This window comes from Struthio camelus, chromosome 15 (genome assembly GCF_040807025.1).
Source record: "Struthio camelus isolate bStrCam1 chromosome 15, bStrCam1.hap1, whole genome shotgun sequence".
Taxonomy (NCBI): Eukaryota; Metazoa; Chordata; class Aves; order Struthioniformes; family Struthionidae; genus Struthio; species Struthio camelus.
Window position 1 is genome coordinate 5,141,367 of NC_090956.1, and position 26,793 is coordinate 5,168,159.

General features: G+C 42.1%; 1 protein-coding gene across 2 annotated transcripts in view; it reads right to left on the reverse strand.

Moving 5' to 3' along the window:
• Positions 1 to 26,793, reverse strand: part of FOXK1 (forkhead box K1) — a 48,842-nt gene that overhangs the window by 18,635 nt on the left and 3,414 nt on the right. For both annotated transcript variants that reach the window (XM_068908346.1, XM_068908345.1), the window contains exon 2: positions 3,502 to 3,699. In XM_068908346.1, the coding sequence (XP_068764447.1) occupies positions 3,502 to 3,699 (198 nt within the window). The remainder of the gene's footprint in view (positions 1 to 3,501; positions 3,700 to 26,793) is intronic.

Sequence of the window (26,793 nt, forward strand, 5' to 3'; positions counted from 1 at the left end):
TCAGCAGCAAAAACAAACAAGTACAAGACAAAGTGTTCAAGCCTACAGTCATTCTGGTGCAAAGATAAGGCAGAAGTAGCAGCTGTAAAATGTGAATGATGATGCTGACCTCCAAAGTACAGCATCTGATATTTCTTTACTGTCGTATTTTTTATCAGTGAGAACATCACTGCTATTATTTAGAATAGGGAAGCATGTATGGAGAAATAGTTTCATTTTCAGCAACTTTAAAAAACAACCCTACTGGAAAGAGATGTTACTTGGAAAACAGAGTTAAGTTACTATTAGAGGGTCATTAATAGCGAATACAAGATGAAACAGAAAAACTAAATACTGTAAATCTCAACTGCAACTCAACATAACTTTGTGACCAGGAACAAGCTCTTACATCTCACCCGGACTGCAGATGTTTACACGCCAAGCACAACCCATTCTTGGGACAGGATTACAACACCCACATCGAGTTGCGCTCACATAGATGGGATGGACTTGCAGCAAAACCAGACAAAGTTAAGAGCAGCACAGGTGAGGAAATTAAGGTCCCCAGCAAGGGTATCATGAAAAGAAGCAGCTCCAAATGCAAGCTGTGAACTTGAAAGCCACCCCTGAAAGACAGTCCCTGGGCTCCTGAAACTTCTTGTGAGGACTGGGTGTATTTCTCAACAGATAGAACTGAATTTAGCCTAACTACACAGGGTTCAAGCCAGCTTGTCAATGCCTTGAATCTATTGAAAGAGAGAGATGTGCTTGAATCCAGGTACTTTCTGCCCTTTCTTGTGATGTGCGAAATGGACAGGCTGCTCCTAGATTTTTCTGATAACCACAGTGGCCTCTTCCTTTCGGGACATACAAATCTAACTTTTTTTTGGTTCTTTTTAAAGGAATTGTGAACTCGAGGCAGGAAGAAACCGGCCATGCCTGTGCGTTAGCCTCTCAAGAGCGTGCCGCCAGCAAACGTTTCTCCTTAAAGCCGTACACAGCAGCGCTCCAAACACACATCCACAAACGGCCACTCCTGGAGATAAAGCACCTCGCCAAGAAAACAGTGGAAACGTTTCTCCCTAGGAGCAGGCAGGAATCTTGTTTCGCGAAGCTGCTGAGGGTGGCAGGTTTGATTTTAACTGCAGCTCGTTCCCTTCTCTAGGCAGTGCACTTCTCAGAGGGGAAATAAATAGGCTGGGGGGTGGAAAAAAAAGAAACAAGACAAAACAAAACAAACCCAGAAGCTTGCAGGGGGGAACCTGCAGGGAAGCAGGCTACAGTGCAAACAGGGCGGCAGAGCAGGGCTGTGGGCAGGCGGGCAGGGCTGGCCCTGGCTGCGGGAGCAGCAGCGCGGGTGTGCAGGGTGTGCGGGGTGTGCAGGGTGTGCAGGTACAGCCTCCTCCTGCACCCCACACTGGGGTGGAGGCAGGAAAAAGGGAGGGGGGGGGGGCAGGAGGCACTTTCCAAAAAGGAAATTTAACCCGGCCCAGGATTTCCAAACTGCAATAATTTTCCATGGGCCAATCAGGGAGGAGCGAGGCAAACGCACCAAATTAGGAAAGTAAATACTGGAAGGGGGAGAGGGAGGAGGAGGAGGAGAGCTGAGCTCATGAAAGTGCCTCCCAAACTCCGGGAGGGGATGGGGGTGCGGGGTCCCGAGCCCCCTCCCACCGGCCCAGGCCCTTGGCAGACCTTGGCACAGCGTGTGCCAGCCTCGCTCGGTCCCGGGATGAAACCGGGCCCCGCTGCAGAGACCCATCCTGAGAGCCAAGCCGGCCGCTTCTACGCCCCGCGAAGAGCATTCCCGTTCTCGGGCAGAAACACCCGAATCGCTTCCTGCGACGCGGAGGCCAGGATATGAGAGCCGCAAGACCCCGCGCAGGGCCAGGGCAGGTTGCAGGGGCTGAACGGGGATGTTTACAAACGGGTCGGCCCCTCCTCTGCGAGAGGGACTCAGAAACGAAAGGGATCTGGATGTGAAACCTCACGAGTCTTTTGAGGTTTTCTGAAGACTCTGCTGGATTTGCTTCTGCTCAAGACAAACGGATGCAACCATTAATCATCTTTAGTAAACACTCCGTTAGGGGCCGAGCACAATTCAACACTACTATTTCCACTTTCTCCGTATGCAAAAGAAACATTCGCGGGGAGTCAAATGACAGTTGCAGGCATATGCCAGAGTCAAAAGACGCAGCCTCTGTTAGTAACATAAACCACACTGCTGCTTTGCACAGGATGACTGAATGGAAACTAACTACCATATGTTGGCAAAGAAACCATCCCCCTCCTCTCCCAGCAACAAGCTTCATCTAAAAAGAGAAGGTTAAATATAAACTAAAAGCAGTGCCTGAACAGAGGACTAAAACCACAGCTACCACCAGCCCCCTCTTTCTAGAATATCTGCACTGAACATCTGTGCGACTCTGCAAGCGCTGGCGGAGGGGGGGGGGGAAAACCCAAACAAGCAAGTGCCTCTCGATCTATGCAAAACCAAACCGCCTTCATTGTGACACTGAAGTCATTCTCAGCCATATACATTTCAAAACTACTCATTAAATTACTGTTAACAACCAGAAGATGCTTGTGTATTATATCATTTTAAAAATCTTTGGATAAGAAAACAAAACAAAGGCTGTTACCAAGCAGACTTCTATTCTGATGCTGGCACTTCAGCTTTTAAACCGTAACACTCAAATCACTGTCCTATACCTGCCAGTGAACTTTATTATATTTTGCAAATAAGGTGTACTATACTGGAAACGATATCTTTAATGTTAAATGAGATCACTGCAACTCTGTAACATAAACTCTTTGCCGAGAAAGAGGGAAAGAAAATATTTGAGACAATAACTTGATGTTCAGGTTATTTCTATTGCACGTTCATGAATCAGCTCATGTACAAAACAGGATATTCGCACAGATACACATTCAAATTGCTACAGCCCCTCAGTGTATGGTCAGCAGCCTACCCCCCTTTCCTTCTGTTCACAGAAAACCACATGCCAATGGCTACCCTTGGCCCTTACTTCAGATAGTAACAGCACCAGCAAGCATCAACAGAGTTTTATTAAGATAGAAAATATTTGCCTGCTTTCTTATGTTAGAACTGCCTGTTTTATCTTTTTCTCCATACATATAGGTAGCTCTTGATAGATATTTCTAATTAATTGCCAGAAATGGTTTCATACTATGGAGATATTCCTTCATCTCTAAGGCTCATTGGTTTTTTTCCGCTCTTGTCATTGGAGCTCTTAAACAAAACCCTCGATCCCTATTTCTGGCCACCATTAACAAAGTTCTTTCAACTGTCTTCCATCATTCTGAATATCAAGTATTTAACAAGTTTTTTTTTTTTTTTTTTTTTTATATATATAGGGCATTTCATGCATCATGTGCACTGGATAAATGACATGAGGCTGATAAAGACTAGTGTCGGACAGCAGAGATGGAGCTTGCAGACAGCATGGAGAAAGACGACTCGATTCCCAACAGCAGCGCTCAGGGTAGTCACTGTCTTACCTGATAGTGCCTGTGGGGGACGGGAGGGGACTGACCACGCTCCGGAGATCCGGCTCCGGAATGTGGATCTTCAGAGGTGATATCTGAGGGTAAAGAGGCCGAAGGGGAGGCGACGAAGCTTCCTCTTTTGCTTCCTCTTTATGGTATAAAGATGTGAACTGGATTTTTATAACCGTGCTAGGGAATCGAAAAGTACACCTGCACAGGAAAGAGAAGGAAAATTCAGTTTCACAGAGGATGTACACAAAAACCATGTAAAATGTATTTTGTAATTGGTGTCGCATTAATTCATTCATCGCACAAGAGCCTACCTTCCTGTAAAGTATCTTTCTGCCCAGATTACTGAACACATCTCTGCATACGTATGAGAGTGATTTTAGATGCAAGCTGAAGGTTTGGGCAGGCTAAGTCGTTTCCCCATGGCCACGTATCCCACCAACGACTCAGCAAGATGCAGAACTACAGTGACAAGCTCTTGGGTTCCCGCTATTACAAGGACTGGAATTTATCTTTTATTAGCACATTGCAAATAACTCACCCAGGAAGGTGCAAGTTACTAGAAAGTATCAAACCACAAGCAACATGGATCAAAAGAAACAGAAAGGCCAGACCCAGCAACCAACAGCCTCCAGGTAGACCAGACAGCACTATTTACAGACCAGCATGAACATGTTGTATAACTAATACCCATTTATATCTCTGCACATGATGCTAAAGGATCATCTAGCAGGTTTCAGATTAAAATACATTTATTTAGAAGTGCCTCCCTTTAGATAGCATACAGGGTCAGAAGAGGGCCCATCAAGCCTTTAGGACCTAAGTACGTTTCTTTCCGAAAAATTTTAATCACAGATCTAAGTGTAGCCTTTGAGAGATGCTGGGAAATTCAGAAGGAAATAAGCACTGACATTTTCCATATTTGAACAGAGAGCTTTCTAATTTATAGTGTCTACCACAGGAACAGGGCTGTAAAAGCGAGTGTTCTACAACTCCACCTTATTGCACTTTAATTAGACAATAACGTGCAATCAATACAAGCTTTCCAGGGATCATTTTGCTGATACTAAGGTTAGAGAAGCAGGAAATAAAAACCAGGTTTCACTGTGGGAAAGGCCAGCAGAGCACAGTAATTATGCTGGTTTCCACAAGCTCGCCTATAGAAGGAAATTAAGGGAATCAAGCAGTGTTGTTCTAGCACTGTAAAACCCAGCATAGTCAGGACACAATTCTTTTAACTAATGTGTTATTGAATCCTGCCAGGTAACAGAATAAGGTGACAGGTTAGTAAATTGGTGTTCGAGACTAACTTATCCCACTGCTGCTATTGCTAGAAGCAGAGGAAAACACGCCGTTGCTGCTCTAAGAACATACTCGCTTGTTCTTGGTATAGCGTGACCTATTTCTGCAGGAAGGTAATGCTCAGAAACCTGCCATGAAGAGTGCAAAATTATCATTCAGGCACGGGGAGCTCATTCCCATCTCATCTCCCAAATGAGCTTACTCAGCGTTCGGCAGCTTGGAATCACAACGGCTCTGCTCTGTGCAGCTGGCGTTTGCATTGCATTTAATTCACTTCAGAGGTCCTGCCACCTGCACTCATTAATGCATCATATAAGAACATCATTGCTGGCAATGCAGCCTAATCATGTTTACCTAACCCTTCTAAACATGGTTCCCTGCAGACTCAATAGAAGAGCGCAATTCAAAACAGTGGAGTGCCTGCACCTTGCAGTATCTATTAGCAGCAGGCACAAAACTTAGATGAACCTGAAACAAGACTGTTGAAACACGACTCCAGGGTTTCAGCTTTTGTACTGCTGCATGGATTTGCTTATAGAAAAAACAGAGAACACATACATTTGCACTTGAGTATTATATCGACTAAGGCTCAACACCAGAAAGGGCAAAGCTTAGACATTTTTCAATCCCTTACTGGGGAAAAGCTAAGCTTTCATGGAGCGATGGAATTCTCTACTACAATGCCAGGTGCCCAGCATTTTTCAATATCTGAGTCAAGGACAAATTAGTGCTTGTTAAACACCGTGCAGTGCAATGCCAACCTGCTGATGATCTCACCACGTCTGATTGCAGAGCCCTAGGGCAGTTCTGCAACAGTGTCTAGGCCAGGAGATTCCCACTGCAGCTCCACACCAGCGACAATCTCTACCCTACTGTCGTTTAAGGCTTCCCTTTGAGAAGGGCCTAGTAATGCAAGGCTAGCATTTCCGACACGTTACTGCTTCCAAGCAATGGTGCAGCTAGCTCCTTATAAACAGCCATTCCTTCCTGCTCACTAGATCCTCCATCCTACTATACCTTCTGATGCTGTAACGTTACCTAAAAGCGTCATAAGCTGCACCCAAAACTGCTACGCTGCCCCATCAGTCTGTGAGTATGGGTAGCCTTTACAAAAGCTAACTTTTACTTTTCCAAAATCATGAGTCAATCTGAAATGTGAAGTCTAGCCTAACCCTGTAAACATGTGTGCAGAAAAGGCCCTGTGTAACATTGCTTTTCCTTGACAGCCCTCCCCAAAGCTATCAAATTCAGCCACGTGACTTACCCACAGTCTTAAAAGAGAACAAGGGAAGAGAAACAGAGAGGCTGGGCTGGGCTGACTGCACAAGCAAACAATTTGTTGGCTGCTGTGATTTCACTTTTAGGAAGACAAGCTCCCCAGCCCGCTGAAGCAGAACCCAGGACACACAACCAGTTTTAACATATTTTGCTAGCTAGCACATAGCTGGCCATTTTGTAAAGAACCAGTCCTACAAAAATCAGAGAATAGGTATATGCAAGCGTGTTTTACAGCTTTAGAAACTTTCTGAAGCCTGGTCTGTGCTAGTGCTTCTTCTGTTAACACTGCCTGTGGAGCCACAGTGGGGGCAATTTATCAGAAGAGTTGTCCCAAATTAAGACTTTTTTTTTTTTTAAACTGCCATACATTCTAAACCTTTGCTCGGAACAGACAGGCTGCAGCTAGCTATTTAAACAAAAACTATACACTTACTGTTGTGAAAAACCCAGGATGCAAGAAGTTACCCTAATGACAAATACCAAGTGTATGCATTCCTCAAGATTACTGTATATATTTGAAGTTATTTAAACTAAGTTATACTATTTGATCCATGTTGTACGATTCCTATCAAACAAGCTTAGCAGTTACTACTACTCCTTAACGCTTCCATCATGAGAAAAAGCTCAAACGGACAGGACACATTAGACTCCACATAGTAAGCATAATGAAGATAACTGGTATTTTCAAAGGTGCCTAACAGGTAACTCTTAAGCACGTCTGAGATCCCCAGCTGATTAAAGAGGGTTAAATTTATGGTCGGCAAAACTCCTGGGTGGTTACAGGCAGGAAGCAACCTGCTTTAACTCCAGAAATGCTGAGTTTTGTTCAATACCTGCTACAGGCAGGTACATCCCACAATCACTGGCCATATAAGCCAAACATTGTATTCATACACAGTTATAACACGTTATAGCATACATCTCAGTTCCTTGTGGGAAAGGGATTCCCATTTCTCCGGGATGCTTTGCAAGACAGCGTGAACATTTCTGTTAAAACAACCTGCATCACCATATCCATAAACTGCACCTCCATAAAGCGCATAAAAAACAATTCTTGCCTTGCAAGATTGCAGGCAGAAGGGAGTCTAAGAAAACGGGTTGCTGGCTGGCTGCTGCATGCATGGGTTACACTCCACAGCACCAGCTGGATGCATGCTCTGCTTGGGAGACCAAGGCAAGGAGAAAGGCTGAACACGCCACACATGGCTACAGGGATGTATAAGAGATGTTGCTGGTATCTTATTTTAAAAAAAAAAAAAAGATTTTTCCAAAAAGTTTCCTGGATAAGCTCCTCACACTGACAACACAACACCCATGCTATTAAGCATCCTTCATGTGGTGAACCAGTGACAGTGACCACAAGCATTTCATCTACGTAAGGTCTGAAAATAAAATGCTAGGAAACACTAGACTTTACATAAACATTCACCCCAAAAGCAGACTTCAGGGAAAATGGTTGGGGTGGAGGGGGAAGGCAAGAAGATTCCACTGCATGATTTTCTATAAAAAGCAGAAATATTCTCCCCCTCCTCAAAGCGTCTTTTACTCACACATGCGAAAGAAACTGAGATTCACGAGCCAAAACACAGCACCAGACTGAACAGAAACAGAAGCCATTACAGTCACTGGTTTCTTTGTTAGAGCACCCCATGGGCTGCTCAACGCCACATGGCTTCTGCTAAGATCTGCTGCGCAAGAGCAAGAGAAGAGATTTTAAAGAGAGGCAGGAAATAAGGCTAGATTTGCGTTTTCATATTTACACCGTGGAAAAGCACAGTGACAAAATGGAGAAGACACATAATTCATGAAAAACCCAAAGTGAAGCATATATATAAAACATCATTCCAGTTTATTATGCAAAAGGGAATAACCAGAAAAGTAAGTTGTAAGACTGTTACACATGAATTGTGATCAGCAAGTCAGTACCATCTTTGTCTACTCTACCTTGCCTTAATTTCTGGAATCTCGTTATTCCTGAATGGTGCAAGTACAAACGCACTAGTGGCATCTGTGTCATCAACGGTGCCAAGATGCAGGTTGAGTGAGGAACAAGGTTTTATGCAACGTTTCATTAAAAACAGCACTTTCAGCAATTTGAATCAGAACAGTAACATAGGGCTGGGGCTTCATTCAGAAAAATTTGCCAGGGTGATGGTCTCCCTTGACCGGGACTGCCACTTTTTCTTGTTAAGCTTACAGAAAGATACTGCTACTGCATTATTGACTCTAAACATCTAAATCTTCCCTGCAGCTCTATCAAGTGAATGGACAGTAGCCCAACTCTAAGAGTGAAGCAGATAATCTCTAGGATCAGTAAATTCCTTGGATTCAGCAGACATTCATAGCCAGAGCTTTAACTGTAGCAGCAAATGTAGCAATGGAGCAGAACTGTCGTTACTAGCTAAAATTCGATCAAGGATCTCCATGAAATCCCTATTAAAAAAGTGCCCCCCCCACAACAGCCCAAATTGTGTCCCTAATATCTTCTCTGAAACCAATCTCTTCATTGCATCATTAAGTGTAACGTACCTCAAAGAACATGGTATTATTCCTATGTGCAAAATTTCAAAAACATCTAGAGTTTCCTAGCCCAAGCGAGAATTTGCTCTCAGTCATCTCTGTCAAGCTAACTATTTCCATTACCAATTATTTCAAGGTACCTGGCATGATTTATTTATTTATTTAAAAAAAACAGAGGGCAAGATGGAGCCTTCTTACCCTTTAGGCCAATCCGTAAGGTAAATACCAAAATTTCAGGCCATGACCAATGTGCAGGTACTGTATGTAGCAGCCTGTACAGAGGAGTGCTCTGATTACCTCCTGCAACTAATTTTGTTCATCTTGTGTAATCGGCAAAGGGAAGAACAACATACCCATGTCTATGAAAATCAAGTTCCCACTAAGTCAGAAATCCATTCCCTCTCCCAGTTCCTGTTTGAGGCAGTAAAAAAGGAGGTGCCTAGGACACCATAAAAGAATTACTGCAGAAATTTAAGCATCAGTGTGCCCAATATCAAACTAAATTTGGTTACAAAAGATAAGTTTGCTTCACTTAAACACCTACCTAAGCCCTGAAGGTCTGCCCTCAGACAGAGGGGCAAGCTATCGAGACAGAACTACTCCCTCATATTCATATGTCTTCAACAACGGTGCTTTAATAATAGCAGTAACCACTGGAGAAAAGCTGAGCTGTGAACATCTAACAACCAAGGTTTGTTTCTCTGTGAATGTTTTGCCTATGGAAAGTCTGATCACATTTAAACAACGTGTTTCAAAGCTTCAGCTTTTCTAAAAGAGGCCTCATTCATTGTGCTATCCAGCGCAAAACAAAAAGCTTGAAATGCAAAGCGTTTAGAAGGGTTTCCCCCATCTCAGTAACTGACATAACAAAATCAGTTTTCTCTACCTTTGTAAAAATAAACTAGTCCTTGGCTTGAGAATAGTCATCAGATTGTGCTCAACATGATTGTTTTTGCATGAGCTACAGCTGTCTGAAAGAGCAAGCTGGGGAGAGTACGCATAACAAAACCACTTTTCAATCTCGAGTTAAGTTATAATAACCGTTAGTTTGAATGAATGTTGTGAAATCATACAACAAGCTCTGAAAGCTGTCTTAGTCGTCACAGGAGATTATGTACCACTCATCCTTCCTTTATAATAAAACAACAAAATAACTTCCAGCATTTCCCGCTCCCCTTCCCACCCCAGAATGTCTTCCTGAATAACACTTTGTAAGCAATACCTGTAAGAAACCAGTTCTGTCATCTACTTGGCTGGCTCTACCTATAGTCCAAATAAAGTTCACTGCACTATGCAGAGAGTTCTGGAGAAACATTTTGCTCTCTCAAGTCTAAATACACTTCACTAAACAGGCTGTCCATATCTCCGTGGCAACGTACAAGACATTATATGTATTTTCCTTACACATCTCTTTAGCCTAGGGGACATAGGCAGCATCACTGCCTGGTTTTTAAGAGTGCATGGTCCACTTTGGAGGTTACCAGTCTTAAAGTAGTGAGGTTTTTAAGCATTTGCTATTTCCCTTTCAACTGCTCTGCTGATCTGACCAGATTTAACAGAAGAATCCTACTGAAGGCCTACTTAAAGGCCTTGTCAAACGCACGCCAGAAAAACACCTATAAGACAATGGTCAGAAAATAAAATTTGTTGCTTTTATGAAGAGATGAGCAAAGGGTTGGCAACTGAATGGCGAAGCCTAGGATCCATCGCTCCTCAGGAAAGCCACGGGGACACCTCAGCACACGGGTCCTTCCTGGAACGGATCGACTCAATCCAAAGACGGGGCAAGACAAGCATGTTGCCAGATAGCAGCAGGACAAAGAAAGAAACTGCAACAATCCCTAAAACAGGCCTCGGGTGTTCTTCCACATTGTTTAATCAGAAAAGCCATGAATTTCACCTTTAAGGTTCTTAACATAACTAAAGGAAAACTAGGATCAGAGATTATCTGCAAATAGAGGAGTACAGTGACTCCATCGACACTGAAAAAAGACAGAACAAGCCACTGAAACACTTGGTCATAAGTATTCTGTAAATTAAATATGAGTTTAGACACAGGAAGACTGGCTTCTAACTGCACAGTTACCCTCAGCATACAAATCATTTGCCTTGCGTGCTTTGTAGCACAGTCACTTTCTATCATATAAGCTGTCATGCTTAACATTGCAGATACACAAAGAAGTAGATATATCAGCTGGGACTGAACTAAAACAGTCTGTGTGCATATGTGAGTGAGTTCAGGCTTGAAATAATTAGCTGAATTCAAGAGAGAGCGATCTTATTTCATGAATTTCAATTTTCTGGTGTTGGGAACTTTTCCCAGAAGGAAGTACCAGCAACTATTTTCATCATCCTGTTACGCCAGACGCACAAATAACTTCAGTGTAAAATACAGCCTGGGAACGCAGTACCTGCATGAAGTGCCTCTTGGCCGTTGCTCCTGTACCAGAGCTAATGCAGTTCTGGTTTTAGTAAAGGCAAACTCATCCTGAAGTAATCGAGCATTCCTCTCACCCAATCCAGTGGAACTAACATTGGCTAACCTACAGTTCTGGATTACTAGAAGGATTTTAGGCTGTCCCCTGCACCCCGATACTGAAGTGCTATCTGACTTAGCCGGAACCCCCCCCTCTTCCTACGTTCACCCTGGGCTCAATGGGATGAGCAACTAGTCAACTAGGTAAAGTTCTCTGGATGGCCTGCTGGTTCCTTCTTCCTTAAGCATTATCTCCTCCCAAAAGACATCAGTTATTGCCACTCAATCTCAGGTAGATTTATTTTAACACAATCTAAACGTGTTCCTCTCCTGTAAGAGGCATTTCCTTCCCCCCACAACCATTCCTCCCCCACAGCCATTTCCTCCTAACATCACCCTTGTGCCAACAGTAACATCCAAGTAACTGCACAACAAGCCAAATCAGGTAGCTGAACTAATAATTCTTTTTTTTTTTTTTTTTTTAAATGTTGCAGTAAATTGTCAGCCAGATCAGGTCCCTGCTCTTGCCTACCACGTGGCAGCACAAGCACCAATGCTGATATAAAGGACATGGAGGGGCCAAGAATCGCAAGGAGGAAGGGAAGAGCAAGGTACCAACATTTCAGCGGCAGAAACATTGCAGATTTGACAAGTTATAAAAAAAAAAAAATTAAAAAAAACCCCAGAGTTTGTAACCACCGACTCAGATTTAATCAGTCACATGATCCAAACACCACCTTCGCACATGCATCCACGAAACAAAATGCAATTCATTAATTTGAAAAGTGTCTGTTCTCGATCAGGTAAGTCTTGTCAGTTGCCACGCTGATGCTTTAAGCCTGGAAGTGTCAAAAAGTTCTTGAAATAGAAAAGTTATAATTGTTTTGACTTGGCTAATTATTTCAAACCTGAACTCACTCAGACGTATACAAGAGGAATGAACAAAGACGGAAAATGTTTTCTGCATTCCAACAAGTGCTTCCCAGTTGTCCCGTACCCATGGTAATCCTGCCATGGCAACCAGCAGGTCCCGTCTGCAAGGAGAGTAAGGAGATTTACGTCACCTCAAACGGGATGCACAGGCTCTACACGCTGCAAAATAAGTGCTTTATAGCACCTTTATGCTTCCAAAGTTTATTCACCAACTGTCCTTGGGAGAAGCAAAGAAAGTATGCAGGCTGAACAAGGACAAAGCTTCAGACAAAAATTAAAATGGTCATTTCTCATTTTCACAGGCAAAATCTTCCTTATGCTTCTTGCTACTGCTTAGCTGGAGTGGTACATAACTGTACATACAGCAAAGGATTTTCTTCCTTAATGAAAAGGCACCGCAGGTTATGCTGGGATTTGCCTAACACTGCATATTACCGTGTTTAAAATGAGGTTTCCAACATAGCCAGACAGGATTTCATATGGGCAAAGAGCGTGTGCAGGCAAGTGTATCTATTTAAAACAAATACTACCAGCAGCATCAGGCAAAACCACAACTTATGAATAGCTATGTCTCTTAAAAGCAGCAAGTAAATTAGCTGTAATGAATGTTTCTATTGAGCTCTGGTGCACAGGGCTTCCCTTTATGCCATTTCATCAAGGCTCACAAACACACTGAGAAACACTTCCACACACAGACACATTTTCAAATAGGTATTTTAGCAAACTCCTTTGAAGAGAGTAATGCTCACAGGATAGTTTGGGCAAACTCTGGAATCCTGCTCCCTGCCAACACCATGCACAAACAGACATACACAAAAACTATTTTTCTTCCCTCAGTCCTCCCCCAGTCTCTGCAAGGCGTCCCACCTCGCTGTGCTAAGGAAAAGCAAGGTCTTGTCCACCAGCCGCCTGAGCAGGAGTCAGCAAGAGGAACTGAGCCAAGCAGGTGGCAGAGCAAACCCCCCCAGGCTCTTCGGGAAGGCCAGGAAAACAGACACCAAAGCCCAGCCCAGTGTGCATCAAAATGCTGTTTGGGTGCACATGCATTTCCTTTAAGAGCTCAGCAGAAGACAGGGACTTTTGTTGTTGTTGTTATTGAAAATGCTGAAAGCAAAACCTTCAAGAGAACTTGTACTAAAATACCATGCTTTGCAACTCGAAGACAGCTATTTCCCTAGAAACGCACATCTTCCCTAGAACTTCTTATTGGCTCCCTAGCAAACCTTGTAACTGCTGCCACAAAGCAGACTGATAAATCTAGCAACAACCCTGATATAAACAGTGACAGTTACCATTTCAAGCAAGAGTGTTCTAGTTTGTTTCTCCTGGAAAGTTTGTTTCACCCTGGAGAATTCAGTAAGGAAGAATGGAGAGTGAGATTTCTATTTTCACAGCCTTTGCAACCCTGTAACTGGGTTCTGATTTTTTTCTCTTCTAAAATTACCTGAGATGTCCAACATAGCTCCACTTCAGGAGTATTCCCTTTGAAAAGTAAAACACAGTGCAGAACAGGAAGTAAAAAAAAAAAAAAAAAAGTTAAGATACTGGAGCTGATGTTTTTTCAGTGCAGTGCAATAACACAACAAGGTCAAGGAATAAATTCACAAAGTGTCACAAGAGAATCTCAGAGAAAAGACGGAAAGAAGACCTTAAACTGCTGCGAAAGATGGGCGTTTTAATCAGCTTGTAGAAAATTAGCAGAAATGGCAGGAGGTCCCTTTGGGAACTATCCCCCCCCCCCCCCCCTTGAAGCCCACATTGGATGTGGCCCTTTTCCAGATCCTTGCACCTCCAACATTACAGGAGAGGACCTATAGCAACACTACTCAGTCCAGTATTGAGAAACCTACCTGAAGCTGCCCCAAACACCTCTAAAAAGCTATTAGAGTGCGAAGGGCCAAGTATCTGCAGCTCCAAAAACAACTTTTCTGAAACCTCGCCAACAGAAACCATGGTAAGCCAGCTAGCAGCCTATCTGTGTTCATTTTCCTGCTACAAAAAGCTGAGGATGTTCTTGACATCCTACCAGGTCATAAACTCAGTGAAACACCAGACGATGTGCACCTGACGAGGGATGAATTCACCTATATATTTAAAACACACAAACAGCAAGTATAAACACTTAGGTTAAAATTAGTCCTGACATGGGTCTAACAAATATTTCCAGACTGATTATAAATATGAAAGGTGATCTCAGAAACTAGGCCCTAGGATAATCAAAAGAATATCACTGACAGACTTTTATAATAAACACTCTTAAGGCAGACACTGGGTAGTTGGGTCAGTGACTCACTTGAAGCCCACCTCAAAGACCACCCTGTTAAATGTGTACGCCAGTACGCCACAGGAGTTACTCGGTGCCCATCCATCAAGAACAGAGAAACAAAGAGGTGGTGCTGTAATTGTACCTCACTGAGTTTCACATTTCAAAACATTGGTGTCAGCTGCAAAATATGCCATTCATCGCAAAGCAGGAGCGCTGGGCTCGCTCTCCGGAGGTGGCTCCTCCAGTGCTCCTGCTCCTTTAAACGCACGCAGGATGCGATTCAGCAGCAAGCAGGAAAGATTACCTGGAGGACCGCCAGTCCAGGCGGGAGCAGCGGAAGATCTCACTCAAGTCTGTCAACGTACTAAATGGACGAGTCCAGAAGGTCATTCCTACACCCGCAAAAATCAGATGTGATTTTACATCCATATAAATTCATACGCAGCTTCAGCAGCGACAGCTACCATTTAATCAATCCTGGCTCGGTTTTTGTTTGCTTCTTGAAGTCTCCTGAAGGTGAACTCTGGCCCAGCTTCTACCACAGTTACAGAAGCTGCTCTGTTCCCCCTTGTACTCCCTGTCCATAAACAACGTGGTGTCTCTGAGTGAAGAGTTAAAATATAGTGAACTTTTTGCATGTGAGTGTGTCATATGGTAAGACTCACTTTAACCCAGCACCGCTCCACTAATCAATTAAAATGCATATAATTTATCGCTCCTCTCGCTGCAAGATGGTGGAGAAACTTAGCAGTCATGTTGTCAGAGACATCAACAGCTAGCTACCTGGGGAGAGCACCTAGTGAACTGTCTTCAGAGTCTAAAATTAACCGTAAAGCTGCTATTTATTTTGAAGTTTGGGAATAGGAAGCTCTTTTAAGTGTCAGAATGAGTGGCCGGATAAAACACCACGACCTGATATGAAAGTTTGCCACTAAAGAAGCGGGCGGGCCGGAGAGCAGACAATGCTCTTATTTAAATGAGGTTGGCTACCAGCACCAGAAAGTTTCGCTATCAGCAAGGCAGACAACTGATATGATCTGTAACACGCAGCAAGCCTGTTATGTTACTTTGTTGTGTGTGTTTGTATACATAAAAAAAAAAAAATAACGATTGTTCAGAGGCTCTATAAAACACACTACTGCTTCTGTATACCACCACTGCAGTAATCAAGTATTCTAGCCTGTAAGGGCTAGATCCTATCTTGAGGATTTCTTTATCAACCAATAAATATTGGAACTTCAGAGAAAATGTAAATTGCATTACGTATATTACTTAAAACATGCTTCTTCGGGGGGGGTATCTTGCTTTTATCATCAAGTCTCATGACTGCAAAAATCACTTTCCATATTAGGCTGATCAATCTATTAATTTCTCTAGTGTGCTATGAGTACTACATTTTTCCTTTAAAAAAGGCCTGAAAATAATCAATATCTGTGGTTTAAAAAAAAAAAAGAAAATTCTACATACAGAATCCTTCGAAAGCGAAAAAACTATTTAATACCTCTCGTTTGCATGTAGCTATGAGGGAAATAAACTACCTTAGCTTCAGAAAAGATGGTGAGTCTTTATGAACTTACTTCTAACACTGCTATTTCTTTACTTTCATCTGAATTTACTTCCTAAAGAGTGCTCACCGGCTCACCTTTCATCTTGAACCTCCTTCCCTCCCACGTAACAGCCTTTTCTTTTGCAGGGCGTCTACCCGGGATCCCCCCTTTAAGCTACAGTAGGTCAGGACATATATTTCAAAGCCTACTCTCTCTCCTCAGAGGCATGCAAGCCGTCTCCCACCTACAGAAACACCGCGGTCCCCAGCTCAAGAGCCATGGGATGTTCTCAGAACCTCCAACATACCCTGTCTTGAGCTTTTAACACGCGATATGGGAGAGGGGGGAAGACCACAGGCCCTTGCCACCATGCTTTGGAAGAGGAGCCGGCCTGAGAGGCCACAGCCCTCACAGACACGTGTACGATTTCAGTAACATCGCTCTAGGCAGCCGGAAAGAGACACCGATGACCGGCCAGCCACTCCCTCCTCCCAGCCTCCTTTATGTCAATAAATCTTAACCTGGCTGTTTGAGCAATGTTTAATCATAAACAGACGTGGACATGCTCAGGAATATAAACAAAGGTGAGCAGGAAAAAAACCGCGAGCCCCGTACCGCGAAGCACTCGCCACTTGCTGCAGGGCCAGGTAGCACAGAGCAAAGAAACAGCAAACGGATGAGGAATGGGCTACAGGCACCTGGTGTGCCCTGGAAGCAATGACCGTGCAATAATACTGAAGCATTCAGAATTATGCCCACAAAAGGATTTCAGGGACTAAGCGCATTAACAGTCTTGGTTTGCCTCAAAACAAACAAACAGAAAAAGAAATTGGTTAGAACACCCACTGAGAGGTATGGAAATAAACTGCCCTCCTTGATCTCATCCCGGTGCCATTTACAATGCAGTCATCTGTACTCCCTTCTGTGTTGCTAATCAAGCTAAAATTAACTCCTCCTGCTCACTGCCTGTGATAGCACCAGGCTGATCAACACCGGAGCAGGATCAATTGTCTCTTCACAGGCGCCGCTCACCTGCCTCAGTGGTAAATGTGTATTTAGGATCTACAAGACCTCTCACGGGGTCTTAACCGCATTACGTTGTGGGGCTGGGTAGCCGTTTAGATTGCGCGACTGAATCAGCAGCCCCTCCAAGCCTTGTTCAAAGATCTCCGAACGCCTTCCAGTCAATTTTGGCCTGTAGCGACAGCTACAAAATGGCCCATGTGGAAGCGGTAATTTCAGCCCCGTTAAGTCAGGGTCCATCTCAGAATCAACCTCATACTTGTCACTCCTGCTCTGACTTCAATGAGTAGATAGGCCAATTTTTTCCACAAAGCCTCAGAGAGGACTTTTCACTGGCACGGCACTTAGCTAAGCTGTGGGTATGTTCTGAAGACACAGAAAATCATGTTACAGGGCTGCCAATCTGACAACATTGGTAAAAATATCTGTATTGCCCTCGTGTTCAGTTTTAAAGCTGATCAATTCAAATTCCAATTTGACGTTTCAAAACCAAAACCAAAAAAACCCCAGCCTAATGCTATCAGATGACATCCATTAAACAAAGCTAAAGTACAGATCAAATTAGGAGAACTATGGAGCAGAGCAGATAGTGAAAGGAAACACTGAGAAGACAAATATTCAAACATGTGCCTGACAGCAGCCAAGGTTTTATGCTATTAAAAAAATACAATACACATCACAGTGGCAAACAAGGTTATTCCTCCCCACCTCTGAGCTCCAACCTGCTGCCCCGCTAAGATAATGCAACTGCACAATGCAACGCAACTTGTCTGAAAGAGCAGAATAATACTCGTTTCCCTGTTCTGCTTATCACCGTTCTTGTCCTACACCTATTCTTCACAAAGTGGTGGCAAACTCTCCACAGCAAAACTTAAGTGGCAGACACTGCAGTATGTCTTGGATCATGAGTACATTTTGCTCAGCCCTTTCCAAGGTCTCCAAGATGTGATGTATTCCACATTCCTGTAGGAATTCTCGTATTTCTTACCGTTCTCCCCAGTCCTTTGGGAGGGATGCCAAACCACAAGCTCCAGCCACGATGGCAACATGCAGCGCCAGGCTGGTTTGACGGACCGGGAATGCTATTACTGTCGTGGCAGCGCAGGCCAATGAGTAGTCAGGCTGACATTCAGCTTGTTTTTCAGAGATGTCAAATAAATGGCAAATACAAGTCCTGTAACATACATATTTGCCCACACAGTGTTCCTGCACAGAAAGGGCTACCTATTCCCCATGCATCAAGCACTGGGCTTCCCCCTCATCCCCCCCAAGACAAATCTTAAGATAAGAAGATAAGCTGGGCTTCAATTGTACCAGAGCAGATACCACAAGCAGTGACTCAGCAGAGCATGGCCACTACCAGCATCTCTCGCTTCTTCCCAGCTTCTGTGAAATCTGAGAGCCGTTCTTACTGGCTTTCCGAGTCACCGCTGCTCACGCTGATCTTTGTTAATATTAAAAAGGTCAATATTAACTATTTTCCTTCTTTGCTCATCTTGACAGAAACACCCAACTGAATGTGTCTCTCCCTCAATCACAAGCCACAATCAACACCTACCTCAGTGCCAAAAAAAAAGCCCCACCTGCACCCACGCTTTGGGGAACTTCCCTATAACAGCTTCTACAAAGACTTCTGTTTTCAATAAGAAATTACGCAGTACACTGAGAATTTAAAATGTAGTGACAGCATGGAACTAACTTCAGGGCCAAAGTTGGACTCTCCCAGAAGTTCTGGTTATTCATTTCCATACCTAACTCAAGCAACGTTTTAAAATGTTTGGTGCTAACAGCCAGGGAATTTCCAGTTTGCCACAGATTCTGCCTCTTCCCTCCCACCACAGAGATCTGGTCATGGCTGCCACAGAGAACATGGCACTTTGGTTCTACCTCCATTTTCACCCCCTTTAAGTTCTTGGGGAGACCCTTCCTTTATTATCACAAATATGCAAGTCCTCAGGAAATGTTATATTGTGGCAAAGGAGGAGAAACTACCTATTTGAAAAGGCCAGCTCATAAAACAGCTTAATAACCATCGCCAAGCGCTTTCGTTGAAGGAGCCAGCTGATCTCCTTGAAAGGTCTCACAACCCATCCAGAAGACTTACGGTTCCAAAGCTAAGGAAAGACCCTATAAATGCATTCGCAAAGGCTGCACAAAACAAAATAACCTAGTAAAACTCAGGAGGAGATCTCAATTCCCAGGTATATTCGCCAGCAGGCGCTTACACATGGGACGTTACTAACCTTTGAGTTCAATCAGACTCACTAAGAGGGTTCTAACACATAGAGCATGACTATGTTACATTTTCCTTTGAGCCTGGTTCAGTTCATTCGCAAGGCAATTTGGAAAGAGCTAATGTGCTATTTATGTACTTTATAAAAAACAATCCATATGGATTCAGACTTCGCAAAATGTTCACTCAAGTCCGTTCTGCTCCCTCTGAAGGCATTTCACAATCCATTCAATACTCAGCAGAGGAAGCCAGGAGTACTGTTTAAAAAGCTGCTCGGAGGGTATGTTAAATATTTTAAAAGCTGGCATCTTCTGGATTCAGAGCAAAGTAAGTGTTTGGGGCAACACAGATCATCTCTCACAAATATGTCTTCCAAGTAACACCCACCTGCAGGCTCTAAAATACTGAAATTGAAAATAAAGGTTGAAAGAGAAGCCCAGACACAAAACACAGTAAGATAAAACATTCCTACCAAAGGAAAGCGAAAAAAATTTGTTTCAATGTTATTCAGTTCTAAGGAGGAGATTCACTGGATTGGCTTGTGAAAGACCACCTAGCAGGACACAGCTAAGTTGGCAAATAAATAATCTTGGGATTGTTTTATGTTAAGTGTTGTAAACCCTGCCAGCATCTACTACTGTGCTGAGGGCTTTCCTCCTGCAAAAGAATTTAACAAACTAAAATGACAATGACACATGTGAGTTACTGCCATACTAGTTCATTACCTTTAAATTAGGAAACTTTAGAGAATTAACTTGTCTAACTACTGGCATATTCTAATGCACCTCTCCTGTGCTTCACTGAATTCAAGAAACATTTTCCTTTCAGAAGGATGCATCTTATCTGGAAGCTTCATGCCAACTTAACAGTTAGTGATATCAGCTCTTCTGGGAACATGATTATAACCTTTCTGCGCTATAGTCTGTTTTGCTTATAAGAATTCTCACACTTGCGATACCTCCTGGTGGAGCATAAAGCAGAAGGTAAATCAGAAAAAATAGTAAACCACTTGGAGAAAAGAGGATACATCCATTTGTCACCAGAGACCTGAGATTTGGGATCACGGCACATGAAATGAGTCCAAGCTCAGTTGACAGTGAAACAGACCTAGGACACTCAACTGTAAACACATTACGTGTAAGTCTAAACTACTTGATTACACCTGTTTCTAATAACTCGTTTGCATATGCCTTGTTTACACAAAATTAAAAAAAAAACTGAAACTTTTACTGAACCACTGGATACTGAGAGTATTTTCTTAAGCACTCCCAAGCCTGAAGAAGAAGTCAGTGCTTGCCTTAAAGATACTAGCAACAAAGCATGTGCCAGCCTTTGACTTCCTTTGCAGGCCTTGCCAGTGCAAGAACCGTTGCATTATGGCTTGTCTCCTTATACAGCGCCTAAGGGAGAAATGGTAGAAGAATAGAGATAATTATACAGCTGAATGGTCAAGACAGAAGGAGGCAAAGCCATCCAATTGCCAGGCTTGTTGACAGTCAACACTTCTTTACACATGGTGGGCTGGCAGCCAATGCAAGGTACACCGAGCTATGCAAACCATGCACCAAAAAAAAAAAAAAAAGGAAAGGAAAAAAAAAATCAATAAATAACTAGCAGTTGGCACAACATTTCCCACACCCAGAGTCTACTCTTACTAGTTTGGACCATGCCTCAGATTGAATATGAAAAATCAAAACACTTCTGGTCTACCCATCAGATGGAAAGCAAATTTGCCTTCTATGCCTAGTCCTTTTCTCCTCCCACACAATCAGGATTTTGAGTATTTAAGAGCCCAGGGTTCTTATGCCCTCGAGAGAGGAAAGGTCTTAAGTTGCTCAAGAACAATCCCTTTAACAAGTGCACGAACTGGCTCTGCAGGGAGTCCAGTCTTGCTTAGTCAAAATGCTGGTGGCTTCAGTATGTGGCCTTAAGGGAGATAGAAGATTAAAAACAGTTTGTGTGGGAAGACTTCTCAAGGCTCCCTTTAAAGTGGCACGATGCAGAAAAAGGGGGATAGCTGCAATGGTGTTGTATCTCAGAGGGAAGGGGAGGGATGGTTTTCCCACTCTACTTAGACCACCTCGGCATGGCGTTTGGTCTCCTCGTTCTGCTCCAAAAGATGGAGCGGATTGTACTTGCACATGAAAAGATACAGATTATTTTACACTGGAAGACTCTGGAAACAGGATAGTAAGTGATAACGCACTTAAAATTATCTTCCACTTACCCTCCTACCCTAATTGAACAAAATATATTAACAGAACCAAAGATTGCACCTCTTCACCCCTCAGCTAAGGCAGCAGAACGCCCAATTCATGTCTACGTTATTTCTCCAAAACAGCCAGAGTGTCCTCAAACAGTGTGAAAATTACATACTGCTACGTTTAAAGAGGGGAGAGAAACACCAGAACATATCAGAGCACGCACAAACACAACGAATGACAGCCCAAGAAATTAAACTCCCCTTCAAATTACTAAAAACAGATTGGGCAGGGAGGGAAGGGAATATCAATCAAATCTTACATTACAGTTACTGAATATTCAAAGTAAAGGCTTCTATTAGAGTGCTCTCTCAAGACTACTTGAAATTTTTATGATAAAAATGCATGAAAACAAGAAACAAGGAACAGTAATGTAACAAAGACTAAAATACATAAGACAGAAGTGGATATAGAGTATTAATTAGGCCATTAAAAGCTTTAAATGTTTTACTGTCCAATAAAGTACGTATTTCATAAAAATTAACTGCCATGCAGAAGGAATGCACGCATGCATTTTATTGAGCTGTCCTGAAGAAAGCGAAGACAATGACTAGCTAAAATGTTTGTGCACCAGCGTGAACAGACATTAACAAAATTGTATCTATATTTTGAAAACAAAGAACATGGTACTGGAAAGAAATTTTCAGTCACACATACCTAAATGAGAGATTAGCGCTACATGAATCTGATTTTAAAAGCAATCTACAATCAGCTGAAATAGGAGATGTATAAATGCTTGAAAAAAGTACTCAGCGTGTAATACAGAATTAGCCACTGAAGTGAACACACACATTAAGACTATACAATAATTCGTATTCATGGTTAGTCAATTAACCAAGTAGTCTGAAAGTACATTAATATGTCTTCTCATAGCTGAGACTCGTAAGGCAGAAAAACCACTTCAACCTCTTCATCTTACAGATTTGATCAAAACATCACCACAAAATGACACCTGCTTTCCTAGACCTCTGGCTCCCCGCATTTCTCAGATCGATGCCATCCTGCTGTCCACAGCAGCCCACCAGCCTCTTCCGATCCATAAACCAAAGCCTGAGCTATCGCGCTGAGCCCGTCAGCAAGCACAGCACAAGCTAAGCAGTCATCTTCCAGAATTCACCGTGGGTCCTAGAAATATAAAACTGTAAGAACACAAAGCAAAGAGCCTAACCACCCAGTACGCTTTGGACTCTAAGCCCTACAGCATATTTAGCTTTAATGCTGTTTAAAAAAAGGAAGGAATCCTGAAGTGGATAACCCAGCCGTGAATCTGCAACCTAAGGAAACCTTCAGGGAACCTCTAGAGGCACGAGGGCTGAAGCAAAGGGATATAAAAGAAAGAGTGTTAGGTATGGTTGTGTGTGTGAGCCGCCGTGCTCTGGAACGCCATTAAGAAAAAAGGAAAGGAAAAAATCTATATCAAAAGCAAAGAAGATGACTCTTCTCCCTTTTCATTAACATCGCCTGTTCAAAAGCACAGATTTTGGTCTTGTTTTAAGCCACATTTCCACTTGGATCAGGAAGGGAATGCTGGCTCATCTATGCAATAGTAAGATGAAGCTCGGGCTGTTACGCATTTCTGGTTACGGTGCCCCTTGGCTCCGACTGCAGAACACCCAGACGCTGCCTGCTCAGACATTTATTAGAGCTAGGAGCAGCTCAAAGTAAATTAGCACATGTCAGAAGAACTGATACGGAGCTGAGTGCTCATTGGGATCCAGCCCACACAAATAAAGCCAGCTGGAGGTAACTGTCAAATCTCAAACAGCGGCTTAACAACCTCCCGACCAAGCTATGCTTCTTTTGTCACCCCACGGTATCAGAGCGTAACTCCCCAAAGTGCACGCTTTAACGCGCTTGCCAAGCTCCGCAGCCTTCAATAGCTGCAGAAGCTTCAGTCAACGGCAGACACCAATTACTACGTACGGGCCAGTAATAAGATTTTATTTGCATGGCATAAGTAGTAAATTCAAGTAGTTTCCTGTTCTTTACCAACATCCTGTTGCCACATCTACTCCTCCAGGAAACTGCAGCACCGCGCGAGAGAATTTGGCATCCCACAGAACGGCTCTGACGCCAAATGGCTATCGGAGCACAGTTACTAAGAGCTTGCTTACAAAGAAAACAATCACATTAATCCGGTTGTCATTTATACTTTCAGCTATTTGGTGCAAGACTGCACGCCCCATTTTCTGCAAAATGAAACAAAAAGAAAAAAAAAAAGCATTATTTGCAAGAAGTCAAAACAGACATTCTGAGGTGAGGATGCTCACACAGCTTGCACAAAAATAATGCAAGATGTGAATTATTATGCATTTCATCATTTTTATTCCCGTTTTCACAAAAGCAAAAACTCTTATGCTCATTCATCCCATAGAGATATATATATATAAACATGGAACAGTACCCACTGGAAAAATTCAACAGTCAGCTAGGAATACATGCCATGACTGAGAGTTTGTTAACATAAAGAAGTTACACCAGCACAACTTGAACCTACATTTAAGCCTTTATAGCTGAGACTGTGCAAAAGAATGTACAAGACAAGTGCAGCATGTTTTGCTTAGATTAATCTTTTCATAATCAACACATCAGCTAAAATGAACCTAGCTTGGTTTAAAAGAATGCATAAGAGAACATACACTGAGGTTTGCATAGGTTTAGTTTATATTCACAACGTGACTTACAGCACAGCTATTTTTGAACCGACAAATCCAACCTTAGTTTCATACAGCAGCAGGAACTTTCTTTAAACATTTAATATAACTCATGACAAACGGAAGAGCTGCTCACCCCAAAAATACTACTTGATAGAAGCTCTGTAACTAAAATCAAGTTATCCTTTATCTTAATCCCACGATGGAACAACAACAAAAGAAAAATTGTTCTCAAAGACAGTCTTTGAAACCAAAAAAGCGTGAAAAAGACAAGATGAAGCACCAAGACAGCAAACTTTTAAACAGTATCTAATAAAACGAAAACACCTTCCAGTAGTTGCAGCAAAGCAAAGAAAAAGATGCATTTCAAACAAAGAATGGAATTATTTTTGCTGAAAATGGAGATTACACAACAGCTAAGAAACAAAACTACACACAGGGAGTTATCAGAGTCAACGTACATATGCAGCATTTCAGAAACAACTCGAGTTTTGTAGTCGTGGTTATGTGGTCAAAGCACTTCCTTAGTATGTGTACACAGGGCTTGCAGTTCCTTCTGAGATGTAAGGATATCCACACTCATACACACCATGATGGCATCATGCTAACCACAAGAATGGAGGCTGAGTGGTTAGTGAGGTCATCAAAACACTGCGATATGTTGTGTGTGTCTCAGTTTTTCTAGGTTGTGTCATTTTTACTTTAATCCGTGTCTCAAGCCCACTGGCTAACAGACTGTACAAGCTCCCTCGGAAAGGGAAACGAACAGACTGTTGAATCCAGCATACAATTTTCTACTTGGTTACAGAACTGTTTTTTAATGCTTCAGACCCCAACTGCAGAGACATCCCTACGACCCAAATGCTGCAGCAAACTGGATTACTTGCAATACATAAATTTTAATATAGGCATAAAATTTTGCAGGGTCAGCACCATGATAAGTGCTCAGAGCGCTGGACTATTTATTGTTGTCAGGTTTATTAAGCATCTAGGAAAATCTCATTATAAATAAAGCAGCAAACATTTAAAAGCTCAGATGCACAGTAAGTTTTCGATTTATAACAGGGCTTATACATATAATAGATTTTTTTTAAATTTTAACTCCATATTTTAATTTCACATTCCCATATATTTACTTCCCTCATCTTTTACATTCAAAATAAAAAGCTACTCCATTCATTTCTTCAGTCTTCTAAATGCTAAAAGAACTGCAGGTTTAACAACTTATTTTTTTAAATTAAAAAAAAAAAAAATCTCACACTGACAATGCCTACTTACAGTGAAAAACACAAACCTTAGGCCCCATTAATACCTCTACTGCAAAAATACAAAACAGAGGCACAGAAGCAATAAGCAAACACCCCATAAAATATTCACAGTGAAGTACCATTTTCCAAACTCTTGAACTCCCACAAGTTCAGAAAGCTGAAGTGCTATTACTAAGCTACACTCAATCAACATTTGCAATTTCTAGTCAATAGGACTTTTGTACTTAGGAGGATTTGAAAACCTGATCCACAGCTTCTTAAAATTCAGGTTAACAAGCTTAAGTTTCAACTTCTGTTTCAGTTTGTTCAGTTATTTAGGAAGACAACTGCTTATTTTAGTTATTGGAAGTCTCTGTAACTGGTCATTATCACTTCTTTCAAAAAAAAAAAAAAACTAGAATCAATTTTTAAGATTACAAAGAGAAATTTAATAATTCAATGTTAACCTGATCCTGTAAACACTTGATTACACGGTATATATGAAACAAGTTATTGTCATCAGTAGGAAAAAAGCACTCCTGTTAAAGATTCCTGCTGGATCTTAGTTTTTGCTTGTATCAATAGTTTAAAAATCTAGTGTCCATCCTACCAATAGTCTTGATTTCCCTTTTCTTCCTTAAAAAAGGAAACAAAAACAGACACAAAAAACACCCAATCATTTAACTACAGATTTCCAGCTTCCACTAGCACAGATCAAAAGCTTCTAGCAATCCTTAACTTTATTTACAGCACTTACTTTTAATACCAAGTATTTTCATAATTTCATCTTGATTTATATTTATAATAACTGCCGTAGTGGGACTCTCATGTTAATTAAACAGGTTAAGGGGTCTTCAGCTGTACTGCAGGCCCTCCACTCTTCCACGTACTTTGTTTCTAACTGTCATTAACCTCTAGGAAATGCCCTCCTTGTTGGTCATTACTGTTTAATTATACTTCACAGTTATGTCATCACATCTGTGAAATATAATCTTCCATAACAACACAGCTGTGAAATACAATACTCCTGTCCAGCAGTGAAATTCTGGTTACAGCAGATTATACATACAGATGATGTAGATGGAGGAAGTGATACGAAAACTTTCAAAGGCCCTTAATTTTGAAAGAGTCTATTGTTTTAGAAGGTACTTACAGTCTTCAAAAAGAAACATCCCACAGCAACTCCTCCTTTTTCCTCTCCCCCTCCAAATCTGTAAATTTGAGGGATATAATTCCTTCCGAACTCCAAAGATGGCTTGTAATAAATAGAGATATTTTATACAGGAAAAGGTCAAGTAACAAGAAACCTCAGAAATAGAATTTATGAATTAAGGATTTATTTTAACTAATAGTATGAATTACACCTTAAAGACATTTTTTTCCTAGAAACCTCTGCTTTCATTCATGACTTTGCACAAGCATCTGCTTTGCCTGTAACATAAAAGCAGCAGTGACTGCACTAATACAAAAGAACCAGGACTTTGCATATTTTTAGCTACCATTTACAGGTGAAAATAAGACAGAGGGGGAAAACTATTCAGATAACCAGTTCTTA